At 33.3% G+C, this 16,317-nt stretch overlaps 1 protein-coding gene across 3 annotated transcripts in view; it reads left to right on the plus strand.

Annotated features, from left to right (window-relative positions):
- Positions 1 to 16,063, plus strand: part of LOC149801087 (kinesin-like protein KIF25) — a 49,090-nt gene extending 33,027 nt beyond the window's left edge. For all 3 annotated transcript variants that reach the window (XM_089955122.1, XM_089955123.1, XM_089955124.1), the window contains 3 exons: positions 6,071 to 6,256; positions 6,965 to 7,120; positions 10,940 to 16,063. In XM_089955122.1, the coding sequence (XP_089811248.1) occupies positions 6,071 to 6,256; positions 6,965 to 7,120; positions 10,940 to 11,154 (557 nt within the window). In that variant the 3' untranslated portion in view covers positions 11,155 to 16,063. The remainder of the gene's footprint in view (positions 1 to 6,070; positions 6,257 to 6,964; positions 7,121 to 10,939) is intronic.
- The last annotated feature ends 254 nt before the right edge of the window (positions 16,064 to 16,317 follow it).

Below are 16,317 nucleotides of genomic sequence, written 5' to 3' on the forward strand. Positions count from 1 at the left end.
TACAACAGTATACAACACTCATACTCATCATTGAAGTATAATATACAACACTCACACACATCATTAAATTATAATATACAACACACCTACTCATTATTAAAGTATCATATACAACATTCATACTCTTCATTGAAGTATTATATATAACACTCATCATTGAAGTATTATGTATAACACTCACACTTATCATTGAAGTATAATATACAACACTCATTCTCATCACTGAAGTATAATATACAATCACTCATAACTGAAGTATAATATACAACACTCACTTATCATTGAAGTATTATATACATCACACCTGATCATCATTAAAGTATTATATACAACACTCATATTCATCATTAAATTATAATATACAACACTCCTACTCGGTATTAAAGATTAATATACAACACCCATACTCATCACTAAAGTATAATATACAACACACCTACTCATCACTAAAGTATTAGATACAGTGCTCATACTCATCATTGAAGTATAATATACAACACTCACACTCATCATTGAAGTATGATATACAACACTCACACTCATCATTCAAGTATAATATACAACACCCATACTCATCATTGAAGTATGATATACAACACCCATACTCATCATTGAAGTATAATATACAACACTCACACTCATCATTCAAGTATAATATACAACACTCACACTCATCATTCAAGTATAATATACAACACTCACACTCATCATTCAAGTATAATATACAACACTCATACTCATCATTGAAGTGTAATATACAACACTCACACTCATCATTGAAGTATTATATACAACACTCACACTCATCATTGAAGTATTATATACAACACTCACACTCATCATTGAAGTATAATATAAAACACTCACACTCATCATTGAAGTGTAATATACAACACTCACACTCATCATTGAAGTATAATATACACCACTCATACTCATCATTGAAGTGTAATATACAACACTCACACTCATCATTGAAGTATAATATACAGAATTCATATTCATCATTAAGGTATAACATATATTTGCTTATAATCAGAGTCCAGCTGCAAACAACATAGAACCTGATCTACCATTGCATTATGCACCAAGAGAGCAGAATCTAAGTCGTTTGCTTTTCTGAATGCTCCTAACAAACTGTATAGATCCAGATTGCACATTATGTAGTAGCAGATTTGCATTTGGACTTGAATTCTAAGTATGTATGTATGATAATTGAATTCTAAGTATATATGATAGTTGAATTCTAAGTAAGTATGTATGATAGCTGAATTCTAAGCAAGTATAAATGATAGTTGAATTCAAAGTAAGTATATATGAATTTTAAATAAGTATATATGAATTCTAAGTAAGTATATATGATAGTTGAATTTTAAATAAGTATATATGATAGTTGAATTCTAAGTCATTATAAATGATAGTTGAATTTTAAGTAAGTATATATGAATTCTAAGTAAGTTTATATGAATTCTAAGTAAGTATATATGATAGTTGAAAAAATAATGTGCTGTACATTTTCATGTCTCAGCTTCAGACTCATTTACACTTTCAACAGTTGATATTGTGACAGAAACAATTTTCAAAAACTTTTTTTTTTGACTTGCATGCTGATTTAATAATAAGCATTATAATTTTTCTCCAAAATGTTTTAGGATAAAATTTTGAATTTAATAAGAAAAAATGGTGTTTCATTAGATGTCCACATTTTAAATAAAAGCCACAATGACTTGCCTTTTACATGATTTACATACTGTTCAGTTTAATATAAATGTTTATCCTTTCACAGAGTCACATACTGTTCATTTTAAATTCAACATTGATAATTATTTTTGTAATAATTATTTGTTTCCCTCGTACAAATATATATAGCAGCATTTGAACCTGTCTCTATGGATTTAGTATGTACAGTCATGATGAAGAGTACACTAAAGTCATGTGAACTTGATCCAGTTCCAACATCACTGCTGCTTGAATGCTTAGATCCAATATTGCTTTCACTAACTGATGTTATTAATACCTCTTTCTCATCTGGGGAATTCCCATCATTTTTCAAAACTGCCATTGTAAAGCCTCTGCTGAAGAAAACAACACTCAACCATAACAATTTAAAGAACTACCGCCCAGTTTCTAATCGCCCATTTATGTCAAAAATCTTAGAAAAAGTTGTTCTATATAGCTTGTATCTCATATAAATTCAAAGTCTTTTTAGCAATCTACATTCTGCGTATTGCCCATGCCACAGTACTGAAACTACTCTTCTGAAAGTAGTTAATGGCCTTCTCTCTGCTTTGGATAGCAGAAAGATTACAGTCCTCACCCTCCTTGATTTGTCTGCAACATTTGACACTATAGACCTTGATATATTACTTCACCATCTCCAGCATGTATTTGGCATTCATGATACAGCCTTACTGTGGTTCAAGTCCTGCTTCGTCAGCAGGACACAAATTGTGTCTGCAAATGGAATACATTCCAGCCCAGTTGATCTATGTTGTGGTGTTCCACAGTGGTCTGTTCTTGGACCTGTTCTCTTCATTCTATACACTCAGCTGCTCTCATGTGTTATATTTCATCATCCATTGTCTCACCAACTTTACACTGATGACACCCAAATATACAAATCTAGCCACCAAACTGAAGTTGATTCTACCATCCAAGGTGTAGAGAGGTGCATTTCCGATGTGAAATCATGGATGACATGTAACAAGCTGCAAATGAATGATGAAAAAACTGAAGCCATTCTGATTACAACACAAAGACTTTCTCATTCACATCCTTTGCCTCAAACAATAAATGTCAGCAACACCAACATTAAATTCACACAGTCAGTAGAAACCTAGGGGTTACTCTGGACAGTACTCTCTCATTGCACCAACATTTCATGAACATGCAAGGCTGCACATCTTGCGCTGAGACACGTCAGCTCCATTTGCAATTATCTTTCAGTTGATGCCACTAAAACACTTGTGTGTTCATTAGTACTTTCAAGACTAGACTATTGAAAGTCGATTCGGTCTGGTTTGTCTCAATATCTACTCCAGAAACTTCAAAAATTTGAAATCACAGCTACTCAGATCATCCATAAGAGTACCACGATCGGATCACACCTCCCCCCTGGTCTGTACCCTACACTGGCTATCTATTCGATCCAGAATCAAACACAAATTTGTTCTCTGTGCTACATTTCACTGACAGGCTCCAGGCCAACATACCTATCCGACCTCACCCATGTGTACACACCAGCAAGATACTTACGCTGCTCTTATGACACTCGTATTCTTATTATTCCCACTATGAAAATGAAGTCATATGGACAATGTTGTTAATCATCCATTCCCAAAAAAATACAATACATTGTTTGTAAAAGTTTCTTATGCATTATTTAATTGTAATCTATGTGATATTTGCTTCCTCAGTGTTCCCCATCAGACTAAATGTATACTGAAGATATGTTTTAGCAGGTCAAATTTATATACCCAATGCAAAAAAGTAATAGTTACTTCCCTTCGCTCACTCTTAATAATATGTTCATTTTTCCTTGATGATTACCTAAACTATACATCAAAATCCCTTTTTCATTATTTAGGAGGATATGTTCCTAGGAGAATAAAAACAACAGAATGAGCATATGGGGCCTATGCAGCATGCTCTTGATAATTCCTCCAGGTTTGACACAGGATGATTGGCAGTTTTACTGTGTCTTTTTCGTTCATGTCTTATTTTTATGGTCTTTTTCCTGTTTTTTTTATCACAAAATTTGAAATTTTTAATTGACATGAATATGCCGACAATATACTTCTCCAGTTAGGGGCTGGTTGGTTAATTCTAAAATATCACTCATAACATCTAGGATAGAGTAAATTTAACTGGAGAAACCATTTTTTAAATATGCATAAACTCGTCTAAAAATGCATGAAAAATTAACATTTTGAAGATTTTGTTTGTCTTTAAGTTTCGCAGTAGGTATTACTGTACCATATATTAACGTTTGTTTGGCTTATGTGCATATGAATATACATATATCGGCAAATGTAAATGATACTAATGAATCTTATGCCATGCTACTAATATGTACATAAGTAATAGTGATATATATATATATATATATATATACGAAGATAGCAAGTGAGAGAACTAAACATCATATTGGTTATTATATGTTCCACATAAATAACGATATCTATTCATTTGTTATGTTAGTGTAAACTTCATTTTCAGAGACAGGAATAGGGCATTAGCTGAAACTTATATCTATTTGAGATATGTTCCATTATGTTGCATTTAAAATTGTATCTATATTGTGTTTTTACTAAAAAGATGCGATATGATGTCAAGTTAATTCTGACATAAAATGATACATATCAGACTATCTTTGGACATTACTGATGCCATCATGTATTAACATGGGGTTTTAACTGAAAGACTTCATGTTGTATCTAGCTTGTCCTGATGAAAAATGGTTCTATTTTCACATTTAAAAACCATGTTGTTAATAATCCTTCTGAATGGACTGTTGTATCTGCATTGGTTTCCCCCAGAAAATGGTGCTGATGAGACCTCTAGGATGACTGCCAAATGTTTTTTTCTCTACATGTTCGAAACAGAAGACTTTTTATTGTGTCTTGTTGGTATTATTGATGCCTGTCTGATTCACTATATGGCTGGCTTGGTGGTAACTTGAAATTCTTGTTATGGCTACTTCTAATTGGATGGCTGTAGTTACTGAGGTTGTCACTGAGACTTCTTATGATTGGTACAAATGTAAAAGATGCTGATCTTATATCTCATATGGCTACTGTGGTGGCCATCTTTAAAAACAAATTTATAGCTGCTTCTCCGGAATGGATACTTGTCATAGATCCCCATTATAGCTGCCATGGTAGCCATCCTGAAACTCTTGTTATAGTTCCTTTTTCAGAATGGATGACCATACAGGCATAGATTTTCACCAAAAATCTTCTTATAATATCTAGTTGCATCTAAATAAAAATGGTGCTGACCTCCAGCATGATGACCATGGTGATCATCTTAAAAAAATCTTCTTACCACTAGTCATCTTTAAATGCTTGATGCTTAATAGGTCAACATGACATGTAGTTTTCACTAAAACACTTCTCACTGTATGTAGTATGTAAGAAATAAAATTGATGCCATTGTGACATCAACGAATTTATCAACTCTTATAAAAGTTGATTCTTCAGAATGGATGGCTGTTAAAACTTCTTTCTTGCAAAACCTGGTTGTTCCTGTATTGAAGTGATGCTGATCCATTCACCAAACTGTCTGCGTTGTTAGCCATCTTGAAAATCTTTATTTGCCTCCCTTTCTTGTATGGCCTGTCATATTGACAATGGGTTTTCTCTAAAATAGATAGCAGTATGTAGGTCATTATAATGAAAATGATGCTCATCTGACCTCCAACAGTGGCCATCTTCAGCATCTTTTTATCAGTTTTCCATGAATAGTGGCAGTAGCATGGAGTTTTCAGTAAAACACTTCTTGTAATGTTTGACTGGTTCTGAATGAAAATGGTGCATATCTTTCAACCATTGTATCTTCACTTTTGTGGAAGAGTTTTGAAAATGAAATGCAAATCATCTTAAGGTCAAGTCAAAGGTCATTCTTGCATCTTTGTACTTCTTTTAGGGACTCATAATGTATGCCAAGGTACTCTGATTACTAGAAGAGTTAATATGAAAATGATACAAAATCTAAATTGCAAATGGATGTAACTTACTCCACATTGAAAGTACCTTCCTTGTTTGCATGTGTATTTCAATGGAACAGCACTAAATAAATTCACAGTAATTTAGTCCTTTTTCTAATTTGCGAATTTCATTTCCACAAATACAGATTTTGTTAATCTAAACTGTACTGGTTATAAAATATTATAGTTTGCAGGTTAGGTTGATCTAATATCTAATATTCATTTTTTCTTTAAAAATCTGTTTTTCTCTAAATCTAACAAATTTGTCATTGAAATATTGCTCTTCAGATTAACTGCCAGTTTTGCATAAAAAGTCTTGATTGTTTGGTCTTTGTAATGGTTGGTCTTTGTAATGGTTCACAGGATCAGTTGGTGGTAGAGACAGGAAAGCTAGACCACAGTCTATTTCTGTCACGATGAGTTCTCCAAGTTTAAGTTCACTAGTGGACCAGTCTACAAATTCTCGTGAAAGTCCAGGTCCCGGCTCAAGTCCTGCAGTCATCAGAACCAAGCTGCAGTTGGTGGATCTGGCAGGCAGTGAATGTGTCGGTAAGTTTGTGTCTTTCAGTATAATACATTGGTCTCTCATATGGGGAGCCACAAAAAGATGTACCGTATTATAATGGATATGACCTTATATTGAAATAGTTTCAGTATCAAAACTATATTCATTCCACAAATGAGATCCATGCTACACAAGGGACTGTTATATACTGAGTTACTTTATAGTGAGGGATCACAGTAATAGAGAGTACCATCGTTGCTAACTTATAAGTCAAACCCAACTGCAAACAACATCGATCCTGATCTGCCATAGCATAATGCACCTGCAGATCAAGGTCTGTTTTGTTTGTTCTACTAATTACTCCTTACAAACTGCATTGACCCAGATCAATCAACGTATTATATGATGGCTAATCTGTGTGTGTGCAGTTTGCAGTTGGACTTGTCTTCCAAGTGAGTATTGATGGTACATAAATCTGTTCCTGACATATGTTGTGAAACTTGGGCAGCAAAAGAACAAAACTGGTTTGTTCTTTCAAGACATGGGCCTTTAAATTGGCTTTCAATCAAATTTGTTGTGAAATTTCATCTGAATGAGATCTTTGATGAGAGTTACAGCCCTTAGAGTTACAGCCCTTGATCATGGTGTGGTTGCCATGGTTATAAAAGTGATTCCTATGTTTCTGTGTGATCATGCAAGCACCCATAAGAAAATTAGCATAGTTTCATGACTATTTCTTTGTTGTTTTATAGGAATGTCTGGTGTAACTGGGGCAGCTCTAAGAGAAGCATCTCACATCAACAAGAGCTTGTCAGCTCTAGCCGATGTTTTAGGAGCACTTGCTGAACACAGGTCACATGTTCCGTACAGAAACAGCAGGCTAACACACCTGCTACAGGACTCTATTGGTAATTTTCTAAACTATGTATACTACACCTGAAGGATATGGTACACAATACTGTAAATTTATATATTTTTGTGGGGGTGTATATTGACCAATACAGTACCAGTCCCTTTGAGGGATTCTTTCATTTTGGGTACACTTTAGGTTTGTTACAAGAAGAAGAGGCCCAGTGAGCAGCTAAATATCTCTGCAGACAACAGTACCCTTAACCCTGCTGAGACATTATGTGACTCTAAGTATGGAAAATACCTTTTTGTTTTTTTCAAAGTCACAGATAATTGTTTAATGGGTACATTTATTTAGCAGTATTTGTATTCATTGGTGTAATTTCCATCTTTTTCATCAGCATATCACATTCAGTGTCTTATGTTTAGGTTTTTAAATTTCGTAGAATATATTTTGAAAACAATTTTAATTACCAGTAATGGTTGCTGATTATACATTACAAAAAAACTATAGTAAATAATAATAATAATTATAATAATAATAATTATAATAATAGCTTTATTTATAGTCTTATGTTACGTGTTTAGGCTCTAATAAACAGTAACAAAAGATAGAGTGAAAACAACAAGCTTTGAAAAATTTAACAAATAATTTATTTCCATGGAAAAACACTGTAACAATCTGAAAATAATCTAAGAATAATCCACAAATTAAATTTTAGAAGTCCTAGTAATGAAATTTGAGTTTGAGTCCCAATGAAAAATCCAAAATGGAAGGCGATGACATATCCTGTAGTCAGTATTGTGCTGTTGTGTCTACAGTTCTTTGTTGATTCACAAACAATAATGTTCCAGTGTTTGAATTTCCGAATAAAATTGAGACAAATATCTTTGTCCAAGAATTCTGTATGAGCACTCAAATATTTCCAGGAAAAAGAATTAATTCTTTAGAATCCAAATAATTTGAATAAAAATTGAAATATAACTCAGACTGGTCACAAACACTTTCCAGTGTAAAGCCCAACTGAGAAAAATCTCTATAAACAAAGGTGATACAGTAACTTGAGATGCAAAACAGATTCCCGGATGAGGGTCATGTGACCACATTCTAGAATGATTTAGGTATCTACAAGTCTAATGACATGTACCACATTACAGCCTCGATTTCACCACCACCATTCACACACCAAAAATGAATAAAAAAAGTTGTTTACTTGATTCTCAATCAAGGCTAGGAACTAGGTCAAAAGTAGAAGCAGTGTCTCTATTTTTAGGCATCCACGAAAAAAAGTCAGGTCAAACTGAATTTTCTGGAAAATATAAAATTCCTGGTAAATAAAATTACATTACTTTGACATGTAATTTAAAAAAAAAGATTTTAAAACTTACAAACAATTAAATTAAATCAAATATAAATTAAATCATATATACATAACAATAGAGAGTGACAGAGTTTTTTTTTACTTACCTACATTATGCCCTAATATTATTTACATGATTTTTCACTGAATAATTATATCTCTTCTCACTCCCTCATGTATTTTATCGGGCTAAAGTGAAAGTATTTTTCATTTTAAAATACAGTGCATTCAGTTTTAATTAATTTTTGTAATTGGTAATGAGCATAATTTTTGCATTTGTAGGTGAATGCAATTAGTTAAAATATATATAAGACCATGCTAAAATTGGATTATTTTTAACAGTGTTTATGCAGTATTGTTAGGCAACAGTAATAATGGGGGTACAAGTCACTAAAAAAATGGAAGTTTAACTTTTCATAGGGTACAAGTGACTAGATACCAATAAGTTTAACTTTTCATGGGGTACAAGTTATCATATAATAATGAAACAAATTTATGTCAAACATTCCCTTATTTTCTTTGAAATTCTGTTACAAAGGAGTGAAACTGAGTAGTGACAGATTTTTTTGAACTGTTTGGTTGAGGAACAAGACAACATTTAGCAAATAAAATTATTTAATTATTTAAAATTCCGTTGACATGTTTGGCTTTTTTCAGGAAGAGACTTTCATTAATATTTAGAACTTCATATTATTCCTTTCATACTGAAAACATGTTTACATACGGAATGTCCTCAGTGTTACCAAAGACAAGTTTACATGCTGAATCTCCTCAGTGTTATCAAAGACAAGTTTAAATACTGAATGTCCTAAGTGTTATCAAAGATAAGTTTACATCTTGAATTTCCTCAGTGTTATCAATGACAAATTTGTATATTGAATGTCCTCAGTGTTATCAAAAGCAAGTTTGCATGCTGAATGTCCTCAATGTTATCAAAAACACGTTTGCATGCTGAATGACATGAATGTTATGAAAGACAAGCTTATGTACTGAATGTCTTCAATGTTATCAGTGAATGTCCTCAGTGTTATTAATGACAAGTTTGCATATTGAATGTCCTCAGTTTTATCAAAAACAAGTTTGCATGTTGAATGTCATCAGTGTTATGAAAGAGAGCCTTACATACTGAATGTCTTCAGTGTTATCAATGACAAGTTTACATACTGAATGTCCTCAGTGTTATCAGTGACAAGTTTACATACTGAATGTCCTCAGTGTTATCAAAAACATGTTTGCATGTTGAATGACATGAATGTTATGAAATACAAGCTTACATACTGAATGACTTCAGTGTTATCAATGACAAGTTTACATACTGAATGTCCTCAGTGTTATCAGTGACAAGTTTACATACTGAATGTCCTCAGTGTTATCAAAAACACGTTTGCATGTTGAATGACATGAATGTTATGAAATACAAGCTTACATACTGAATGTCTTCAGTGTTATCAATGAATGTCCTCAGTGTTATTAACGACAAGTTTGCATATTGAATGTCCTCAGTTTTATCAAAAACACGTTTGCATGCTGAATGACATGAATGTTATGAAAGACAAATTATATATTGAATGTCCTCAATGTTATCAAAGACGATTTTGTATTTTGGATGTACTTAATTTTATCAATTACAGGTTTTCATACTGATTGTCCTCAGTACAGTAGACTCTAGACAATTGGCCCCCCTTGGGACCAAACGTTCTGCCAGTTAGTGAAATCGGCAGATTATTTGGCGATCATTAAAATTATAATGAAAGAACACCAGTTCGTGCATGTTTAAGAGTACAGTGTGTAGGTGTAATGTAAATATCGTATGAAAACGATATAAAAAAAAACAAGGTTCAAGAGACCGCCAATTACCCAGTGCTGTCAGTAATTGAGTGGCTAATTAATGAGAGTCTGCTTTATTATCAATCAGTTAACATGCTCTTTGTCAGTCAGTTCCATAATTTTTATATGTTTCTATCAGACATGTTCCCTAGACAAGATTGCAGTATGTATATGTATATATATATATATATATATATATATATATATATATATATATATATATGTGTGTGTGTGTGTGTGTGTGTGTGTGTGTGTGTCTATATATATATATATATATATATATATATATATATATATATATATATATATATATATATATATATATATATATATATATATATATATATATAGATGGTTCAATAAAGCCTTTATAGTACATTAGCTTACTTGTATGACAAACATGGTTTAATTCGGTGTAATAACCACAGCAGAGATGTTTTTACAAACAGTATTGAATGTTCCTTACATTCAAATTGTTCTCAATAATTCCTCATTAAATTATCCATAATGATTGATATCAATGATAGTTGTATGACAGAGTAGAGACTGTACGTTACCAGATATTTTGTTTTCATTTGTACAACAGTAAATACAGATGCCAGTGTTTGTATGTAAGTAAACATAAATTGAATCTTTTATTGACATTTCATATTTTATATGATTAATATCTACTTGTCATATGATTGACAGGTGGGGATGCCAAGCTGCTGGTACTGTTGTGTGTAGCACCAGCTCAGCGTTACATCACGGAGACTTCCCAGTGTCTGGGATTTGGACAGCGAGCCCGACAAGTCCAGCGTGGACCAACCAAGAGGCGGCTTCCATCATCAGCAGAGAAAGTGGGAGCTGAATCAGTCCACCAACGACCCCGATCTGCCTCTGCTCTTGGACAGTCCCCACGATGAACAAATTATATATAATAGTACAGTTTGACTTGAAAGTTTAGAAACAAAATCTGTGATATTTTTGTATTGCAAATTATAGCTTCATCTTATTTATAAGGTGTCTGTTGTTTACTAGAATATGGAAATCATATCATTTTCTCCTGCAGGTATGTTATCACTCACTTAGTATACATACATCATATCAAAATTGCACAGAAAGAAGTAAACTTACCAAACAATTCTGTACGCAGCAGCTATGTATGATCAGTATGTAATGTAAAAGTACACATACTGAATACCAAACTTACACACAAGTAAACACAAACAAACATTTTGTACACAACAGCCATATATATTCAGTCAATGAGTACAGATATTGCAGACCAAATTACACAGAAAGAAGTAAACACATAAAAAACTATACAGCAGTCATGTATGATGAAATACTGAGTACATGTATCCTATACATTATACTGAAAGTAAACACACCACAATCTCCTATACACATGAAGAAAACTGCAGTACACAGCAGCCATGTATGATCAATCAATGAGTACACATGTTGCATACATTAATTATACAGAAAGAAGTAGACACACACCAAAACCTCCTGTACAAAACAGACATGTATGATGAGTCACTTAGAACACATATTGCATACCAGAACTCCACAGACAGAAATAAACTAAACACACCAAAATAATCTTTTACTCAACAACATGAGTTATTCTGGCATCTGAGAACAGCTCAAAACTGACCTGTGTTTGTGTAGGAATTTTATTTCAGTTTAACAGGGGAGATAATTTGATTGATAGGATGGAAAACCATGTCTTCTTAGTTAGCATGTTTTGCCTGATACTGAGCCCACATTAGTGAAAGCAAGACATAGCAGTCACTTTTCTGATGCCATGGATAGTTGTATATAGTTTTCATTTGCATATATTCCTAACCTTCTTCATTGATTCTGATTTTACTTGATACGAGTCATTATAAAGCTACGACAATAATTCTATTACATAAAAGATAGCCCTTTTATCTTGTGGTAAAGGTCCCAGTCACAGAAAATTGGCTATGTAGGCTTTAGTTAACATTTCTTTCATTTGCTAATATTTTTTAACTCCTTTCATATATTCTTATCAGGCTTTGCATTAATCATCATGAATATAAGACAGTTCGTTATTTGACAAGTCTGCTTGCCATATGACCATTGAGTCAAAGTCAGATCATAACAAATTTGCATGAAGATTTTGGTTCAAGATTTTTCATCTACTTATATTTAATAAATCTCATGACGGATTTATACATGGGAAGAATCATTATGTAGCTAAAACAGTTCATAGGGTGCATGGACACTTACCTCATTGATATTGGGGTTAAGGTCACAGTTGTAAAAATGCTGCATTAAGGTTTTGGTCATATATTGGATTATTCTTATGAATCTAAGACAATTAATTTTCCAGCATGCTGTCTTAATCTTACAAATTTAGGGTCAAGGTCATATATTTTATGGTTGTGCTTTGATCGTGGGCTCAACCTGCAGGTCATGGCCTTCTTGTTTAATAAGATGTATTCGAATCAGATTTTAAAAAATAGTTTAGAATGCATGTAATTCTATTCTTGATGTTAAAATTCTGGGGTTTTTTTACACTGTAATTTTAGATGTGAAACATATTTTTGATAGACAATGTTGCTTTTACCGTTAGTATTACCACAGGATAAATACAAATCTACCACTTTGAATTCAGCAGAGATGTATCTAACTTATTGAGATTGTATGCTGCATATTCCATTTGACCAGTTGATTGTATATACAATGCATGAATCAACCAGTTGATTGTACATACTATGCCTGAATCAACCAGGTGATTGTACATGCTATGCCCCATTCAACCAATTGATTGTATATACTATACCCCATTCAACCAATTGATAGTACATGCTATACCCCATTCATCCAATTGATAGTACATGCTATACCCCATTCATCCAATTGATAGTACATGCTATACTCCATTCATCCAATTGATAGTACATGCTATACCCCATTCATCCAATTGATTGAATATGCTATGCCCCATTCAACCAATTGATTGTATATGCTATACCCCATTCAACCAATTGATAGTACATGCTATACCCCATTCATCCAATTGATTGTATATGCTATACCCCATTCAACCAATTGATAGTACATGCTATACCCCATTCATCCAATTGATAGTACATGCTATGCCCCATTCATCCAATTGATAGTACATGCTATACCCCATTCATCCAATTGATTGTATATGCTATGCCCCATTCAACCAATTGATTGTATATGCTATACCCCATTCAACCAATTGATAGTACATGCTATACCCCATTCATCCAATTGATTGTACATGCTATACCCCATTCATGCAATTGATTGTATATGCTATACCCCATTCAACCAATTGATAGTACATGCTATACCCCATTCATCCAATTGATTGTATATGCTATGCCCCATTCAACCAGATGATTGTACATGCTATGTCTGAATCAACCAGTTGATTTGTACATGCCATACCCCATTCTACTGATTGTACATGCTATGCCCCATTCAATCATTTGATAGTACATACTATGCCCCATTCATCCAATTGATTGTATATGCTATGCCCCATTCAACCAGATGATTGTATATGCTATGTCTTAATCAACCAGTTGATTTGTGCATGCCATACCCCATTCAACCAATTGTACATGCTTTGCCCCCTTCAACTAATTGATTGTATATGCTATGCCCCCTTAAACCATTTGACTGTGCATGCTATACCACATTCAACAATTTCATTGTACATGCTATGCCCCCTTCAACCAGTTGATTGTACATGTTACACAACATTCAACCAAGTGGTATGCAAATATTGGTCAATGGCGATACTGCTCAGTCAACTGCTGTGTAGCTCTTATTGTTGATTCATTCAGTGCTATACAGTGCATGCCATCTCATTAAAATATTATTTAGCTGTTGCTGTCTCAGTTGAATGTGAAAAATTGCAAATTAGTATTTACTTTATGACTACACTTATTCAAAAATAAAGTGAAATGCAAATGTAATTACCATCTTTAGTCACATAGAAGTAATGTCCAACAACAGACTGTATACATTCAGATCTACTATTGTATATTGCATGGGCAATCTGGGTCAATGTGGTTTGTTAGGAATAATCAGTAGAACAAACAACATAGACCTTGATTTGCTGACACATTGTGAAATAGCTGATCTGGGTCTGTGTTGTGTACACTTGGGCCCAGCTTATAAGTGAGATTGTATGTTACTGGCAAATAAAGAAAATAGCATGAATATTTCACTCAAATAAAAACTGACTTAATATGAAAATTAGTGTAGTTGGATATTTTAATGTTTTCATACCATTTAACAATTATGATAAGGGCTATTCCATTAAAACATACATGGTACTCAGGGAAGGCACTTTTAAAGTAGGGTACTCACCCATGGATGCAATTTAGAATTGTCTTATCATTTTAATGTGAACTCTGTGAATCAAAGTACCCTGGCATATATTTTTAAAAAGCTGTCTTCCCTGGGTACCATGTATGTTTTAATGGAACAGCCATAAACTAATTCCATTTTTATGTTATATATGTATCAGTGAGTAATATTGTGTTTTTGAGAGATTTGCAATGCAGGTGTCAGATTTCTGAAGGACATGAAATTGCTTGGCCATGTACTGTAAAGTTCATGTAATAGGCATATAGGTTTATTTTTAAAATTAGTGGCAGATTTATTTATAGATTTATTTGTTATTTGCATTTATCATTAGTGAAATGTATCATAAATTAACTATTTTGTATAGTTTATTATGCAAATCAACCAGGTTGAACAGCATAATATTAATGATTGGCTAAAGAAAGGAAAGAAAGCAAGAAAGAAATGGCAGAATTAAAACCAATTAAATAAAAAGCCCAATTATTGGATTTTTAGTACATATCTACAGTCTCATTTTTTATGCTTTGAAAATACCTTATGGCCCCAATATGCTTATTTTGTATTCAAGTTTATTATGCAGGTTTTACATTATTTTAAATAGGGACCCCTGAGTGGTCTAAAACGTACACCATTACAGATCACTGCCATCTCACCTCTGTCTGCGTGAGTTCGAGTCTCAGGCTTGGCTAACGTTGGTACGTGAGAAAGCCTGCCAGTAGCTTCTCATGGGTTGGTGGTTCTTCACAGGGTTTTCCAGGGTTCTTCCTCCACCAATTATACTGGCTGCCATGTATAGCCTATCTTGAGTTGAAAAATGGCGTTAAACCCTACAACAACATTATTTTAAATCTTACCTGCCAAACATTCCTTCTAACTAAGAAGCCACACCTGGAGTAAGAAATACAGTAGAATATTGATTACAAACTCACATGTCCATAAGAGTTTGTAAACTTACAGGATGGCCCTGCATCTGACATGCATTGTTCATCTGGCAACACTAACATGGTGGCCATATTTTAATCGGATTTCGATCAAACTTGGAATGTGTGCTTATCTCATCAAGATCTTGGATGAGTTGAGTAATCAGCAAGATCCATGTATACTAATGATTGGATGTTGCATACAGTTGGCAGAATGTGTCACCACTCTGGAGGTCAAACATTTAGTTTGATCAAACTTGGAATATAGGTAAAAATCAGACCTGCTAATCCTAACAAGACCTTCTCAGTAGGTCAGTCAATTTTTTTCCATAAGTTGGACCAGTTTTCAGTAAAGTGTAATTATGTACTGATATTGTCAAGCTGGAAAATATGTATTTAAAAGTCCAGAAGTGTGATTCAAGACTGATACATCAATGATAAACTATGTGTTGAACTCAAAAGTTTGTAAAGTTTACTTGAGCCTTAATTACCTCCAGTACAGTTTAATAAACTGCAATTCCAGACTCCACAGAGCTTAAAGGCTTCTTGATTTCTCTATACTTGATATAATCTTAACAAAGAAAAATCATGTGGGCCTGATGGTAATCATCATTCTTTCCATGTGACATATTCAAATCAACACAGTATTCTCTAAATGTAATAGTTGCTTCCTGACCTTTACCCCAGAAATCTGAAAATTCCCTTTTATTCTTCTGTATTATTAAAACTTTTAACAGATATATTGTCCCTTTTGTCCTAATATGCAACTCATTTGATGCCTTT

This window comes from Sinohyriopsis cumingii, chromosome 4 (genome assembly GCF_028554795.1).
Source record: "Sinohyriopsis cumingii isolate HCF-2022 chromosome 4, ASM2855479v2, whole genome shotgun sequence".
NCBI lineage: Eukaryota > Metazoa > Mollusca > Bivalvia > Unionida > Unionidae > Sinohyriopsis > Sinohyriopsis cumingii.